The sequence below is a fragment of the Echinops telfairi genome, unplaced genomic scaffold (genome assembly GCF_000313985.2).
Source record: "Echinops telfairi isolate 266 unplaced genomic scaffold, ASM31398v2 ScPeMD7_7458;HRSCAF=8496, whole genome shotgun sequence".
Classification (NCBI taxonomy): Eukaryota; Metazoa; Chordata; class Mammalia; order Afrosoricida; family Tenrecidae; genus Echinops; species Echinops telfairi.
Window position 1 is genome coordinate 21,892,070 of NW_022111358.1, and position 5,053 is coordinate 21,897,122.

Genomic DNA, 5,053 nt, shown 5'->3' on the forward strand with positions numbered 1-5,053 from the left:
GCAGGAGGAGAAGGGCCCCGGAGCGGAGCTGCCACCCTGTGACCATGCCCCGGTGAGGGGGCCGGACTTCGAGGGCAACTTGGCGCGCACTGCTGGGGCTTAGCGCGAGGCCAGCGGCCCGGAACTGCACGGCGCGGCCCGGCGGGGGGCTATCGTCTATGTCTTCTTGGGGCGCCAGGCGGATCGGGGTCTCGCTCCTGCAGGAAGAGCCCGGCGCGGGTGGCTTCAGGTGGCTGCTGTCGCCGCCGCCGCCGCCGCGAGTGCCGTTGCCGCCGCACGGACGAGGAGCAGAGGCAGACGAGCGGGGAGACCTCCTGGGCAGCGAGGCACCGGACATGTGTCAGCACATCTGGGGCGCTCAGCCGTCGAGCCCGAGGGGAGATTTGCCGGAACAATTCAAACTGCGATATTGATCTGGGGGGGGTGACTGTCCCTGGCCGGCTGTCGGGTGGGAGTGCGAGTGTGTATGTGTGCGCGCTGTGTCGGGCGCCCCCCTCCCCCCCTGTCTTCCCGTCGAGTGATGCGCCTGGAATGAGAATCAGAGGATGGAAATAGTCTGGGAGGTGCTTTTTCTTCTTCAAGCCAATTTCATCGTCTGCATATCAGGTAGGGGACGCGCGGGAGTCGCGGGTGGGTTGGGGCTGTGCTGTCGCGGTCGCAATGGTCGGGCTTTTAATGTGTGTGGACCCTGGAGTAGCCTCCTGGGGCTGAGGGGGAGGTGGCAGCGACCTTTCCTGCGCTGCAGGTTTGCTGCCTTAGGAATTAAAAACCTGAGCCCGAGGAGTGTGAACGCGTGTGCGCGTGTGTGTGCGTGCGTGTGTGTTGGGAGGTGGAATGTGTGTGGAGGGAGAAGGGATGAAGACGAGAGAAGAGGCAGAGGGCTGTTGATTTTCAACTGCTTTTCTGGCTGAGAACTCTGGCGCCGAAATATGAGCCTTGGCAACCCTTCCACCCCCATCCCCTGGCTTTCAAAGTTCCCAAACTCGGTGGTGCCCGGCTGGCAAAATGGATGCAGAGCTCTGCCCTGGTATCCAGGCAAGAGACTGCAGGAAGATGCGGGGTTGGAGAGTACCCGCAGGGACCGGTAACGTTGCCCCTCCACACCTTCCCTGGGCACACCAGGGCCAATTGTGAGGTCTGACACCTCGTAGCAGCGAACCGCCTTCACCCCAAATAAAATAACTACCCATCTGAAAACACACTGTCGTAAAATGCCGATTTAGATCACGCTCCTGTTTAATTCCCAGTGGCAAGGATGTGCGGTTCCGATGATGATTCACAGATCCCAGGCCTCTGGTGCCAGCCTGAGGTGGAGATGGTGCCCTGCCTGTGCTTGAGATTCTGGGTGCTGGGAGGCATTCCTATTTCTGAGCAGTGCCTTTGTTGGTGCAGGAAGTCGGGAGGGGTGGCCTTGGGGAGTGGTGAGGCCCCCAGTATTCCCCCAGTTCAGTGGCCCCTCCCCTTAGTAGTGCTGGCTCCACTTTATTTCACACATGCTATTTAAACACCCAGAGCAATGCCCCTTTGCAGCGTTCCCCTCTGCCTGCATTCCCTCTGCAGAATTGGGGAGTCAGCCAACTTCTCATGAAGTCACCCAAGAGTGGAGCAGGGACTCTGCCCCTTGGAGCAGAAGCATTGGAAAGGACATGGCTCCCAGCCCTTTTCTTCAGCTCTGTTAGTCCCCACCCCCTAAGCCTGGCCTGATTCTGGCTGTGGAAAAAAACCAAAAACAAACCCAAACCACATTTGTTCTCCCCTCCCTCTGGGCCCAGCCCCTGATACTACTGTTTGTTTTCAGCCATCCCCACCTCAGGCGGGAATAGGGAATCTGTCATCTGAAATTGCTGTTTGGGACTTGGCTACCCTGTTCCTGCTTCATGTAGACTTTGGCAGTAGGATATGCGGTGTACCTGCCACCTGTCTCTTCTGCATTTGAGAGGGAAAATTCCCAGCTGACTTATAAGGACTTATATGTGTCGCTGGACCAGGGATGTTCTGGGTAGCATCTCATTTGTCTCATTGTAAAAATCTTTCTCTTCGCTGTGTCAATTCCAAACTCTTCTTCCTGGTCCAGAACATGTCACTAGTTATGAAATAGCCTTCCTCCCTCCCTCCCATCTCCCATCTTAAGGATGAAAGGAAAACCACAAGAGCCAGACACAGCCTGCTGAGCCCCTTTAAGATTTACAAGGGGTTGGCTTTCACTGAGGCTCTGGATCCTACCCTCCACTCCCCCACCCCCACCCTCCCTTCTGCATCCAGTCAGCTGGGGGACCAGCTGAGGAAGGCCCTGGCCATAGCCTCCAAAAGAGGCATCCATGAGATACCGGCCACGGCCACAGCTCTATTTAATTCGGTCCATCAGCAACTAAATTATTTAAGTGGCAGTGTTAGGAGGCGTGGATTCTGATTGGGAGGGGTGTTTTCTACCTGTGTTTTACCTAAATAACCCTCGTGGCTCTGAGGAGGGAAGAAAAGCCCAAGCAGGCTTGCTAGCTATTTGCTGAGTACAAAACTAGGTTAACGTTGCAAATGCCTAGTTAGATGCTGCATTAATTTGCACTATATGAAGACACTTAGACCAAGAGAGGCAGCATTATGTACTCTGCATTTACGCACCCATCGCCTAACTTCAAAAGGCCCTCCAGGAGCTGAACTCCTCCCCAAGGGAAGCCAGTGAATGTCAGTGTTCTAACCCTGACTCACCATTGCCACCATTTGGGGGACCAAGGCTCCTTCCTCCCTTTCACCATCTGACAGCCCCCAGAGAAAGGGGGTGCACCGTCAGTGTGGCTCAGGGGTTTCCTGGGCTTCTCCTCTCTGTTGTTGGCCATGATTTACAGTTTTAATTTCTTCATGACTGAGCTTTCACCAAAAGGCACATAACCTTGTGCTCTCAGATCCTACTGAATCTTTAACGAAAAGCCGATTTGAAACAAAGACACCTCTCTACCCTCCTTGGGTGCTGCTTTGGACTGGGCAGCCCACTCTCAGTGACCTTCCCCTCTGGAGTTGGAATCATTCCTGGGGCTCAGCAGGGGAAAGCAGGCCCGCAAAAGCCAGTGGCAGAAACAGATTGCAGAAGGAAAATGTTGGCACTTGATTTGGCCCACGGAAGGTAGGTGGACTGAATTCCACTGGGTACGGGTTGCTTTCAGAGGCACTCTGGTGGCGCTTTGTGGCTTTGTTTGTTAACCAGAGGTCCCTCATAACACCCCAACCCCAACCCCCTGCCCCAAATTCAAAGAATGACTTTCGGGGAGGACCTCCCCCTTAGATGTGTCTGAATATATTGCTTAGAACTCAAAGAGACCTGGGCTTGGCATATGATAGCCCTTCGGGGAAGTCTGTTGTGATGAAGCTGTCAGCTGATGGGGCTGGGGATCTGCTGTGGAGCCTGGCTTAGCTGGCTTCTGGGAGAGTGGCATGTGTGCCTTGAGAGATTGCATCAATTTGGGCTGCTTAATGGCAGCACAACTAGGCTAAAGAGGGAAGGCTAGGGCCTGGGAGTGTTCCTGGCTCTCCATTAAACTGAGATCTCATCTTACTGAAAAGGTATGGTACCCAGGATCTGAAGGGACTAGAAGGGAGAGAGAGAGAGAGAGAGAGAGAGAGCGCATCAGGATGCTTTTTCTCTGTGCTAGCAAGAACACCATCCTCGGCCTACAAAAGCAGTTCAGATCAGCAAGAATGAATGCTTCGCAGCTCGAGACAATTTCCTGGCCCAAAGACAGCTGCCTGATTTAATTTACACGATGCATCCTACTTCCCCCTTATGTAACTTCTCTTCATTGTCAGTTTATTCCCAGTAATATCAGCAGCAATAGCCACTGGAGTTAAGGTGTCTCGTTTATGTCCTTTGCATGATGTTGCATCGATGTTCAGTCATTTGTTTTGGGAATTGGTGGGGTGTTATTTTACAAATGAGGCAACCCAGACCCAAAGGTCCCAACCTGGAAGTTCCACACCCAGGTTTACCTGACTTGAAACCCAGTATATCATTTTGGATTCAAGATTTCTTTCTAATGATTGCTGTTCCATTTTCCCCCCTGCTGTGATGTCTCCAAATGAAAGAACATGTAGTTTGTTAAATGAACATAACGTGTGTAAGGCTTTGGAGGTGGGAGTGCAGGGTGACTGGTTTAAAGCAAGAATGAAGGTAGGCTTTGAGTTGTGGCTGACTTTGTCAGTCAGCTAGATGAGACGGTGGTTCAGTTTTGTTCCCAGTGTCCTGGGGTCAGAAATCCCTACGACCAAAGGATGTTTTAGGCATTATTGTCTTCACCTGAAAACTGAAATGCTTTCTTACGGTTTCTTTGGGAAACTGGGACCATGAGACACACCCTGAAAGTTTGCTTTATGACTTAAGTGAGATAACGTGTCTAATGCCTGTCTTGGCCCAGTCTGGTGCACAGGAAGCTTGCGACCCTAGTATGATTTGATTCCAAATCTGACTTTAGGTTTGTGAGTTCATGGTAACGTAGAGGATCTGCCTGGACTACCTTCTTTCCCAGTCAACACATTTAAAGGCAAAATTACTAGAACAGAAGCACCAGCCAAGGAAGTCTGGGTTAAAGAATTTTGAAAAGGTCCCATGATTTTCCTTTTAATGCAAATGAGGCAGGCGGCATTAGACTTTGGTGCCGTCATGAACGGATCCCTGAGAGCGTCCTGTTGGAAGGAGCCTTGGGAAGTTTCATAGGTAGTGCTTGCCGTGGGGAAGATCAATGGAATTTACTTCTCTCTGCTTATGTATTATAACTTAGGATAGAAGCAACCTTAAAGGCTCTCCCAGAATCACAAGCTGCATGTGGCTTGGCATTCGAAGAGGCCCTTCAGTAAGAAAGAGCCCCCCTCAACAAAGAACAGTTAGCAGATTATCTGAAAGCATATGGCTTGTTTAAATTCAAGTTTCCCGTATGTTGGCATAGCCCTTGGTCACTGACTCATACCACTGGCATCACCGAGGAGATAATCAAGAGAGGGCTCTGAGAATGTATAAAACCACAGGGGAAAATACAACTTTCTTCTAGTTCCTAAATTTTTCTTCCCC

The 5,053-nt window shown here is 51.8% G+C and overlaps 1 protein-coding gene across 1 annotated transcript in view; it reads left to right on the forward strand.

The window, feature by feature from the left end:
- Nucleotides 1-5,053, forward strand: part of CA10 (carbonic anhydrase 10) — a 599,575-nt gene that overhangs the window by 1,750 nt on the left and 592,772 nt on the right. The window contains exon 2 of the mRNA XM_004707037.2: nt 5-606. Within this exon, the coding sequence (XP_004707094.1) occupies nt 546-606 (61 nt within the window). The 5' untranslated portion in view covers nt 5-545. The remainder of the gene's footprint in view (nt 1-4; nt 607-5,053) is intronic.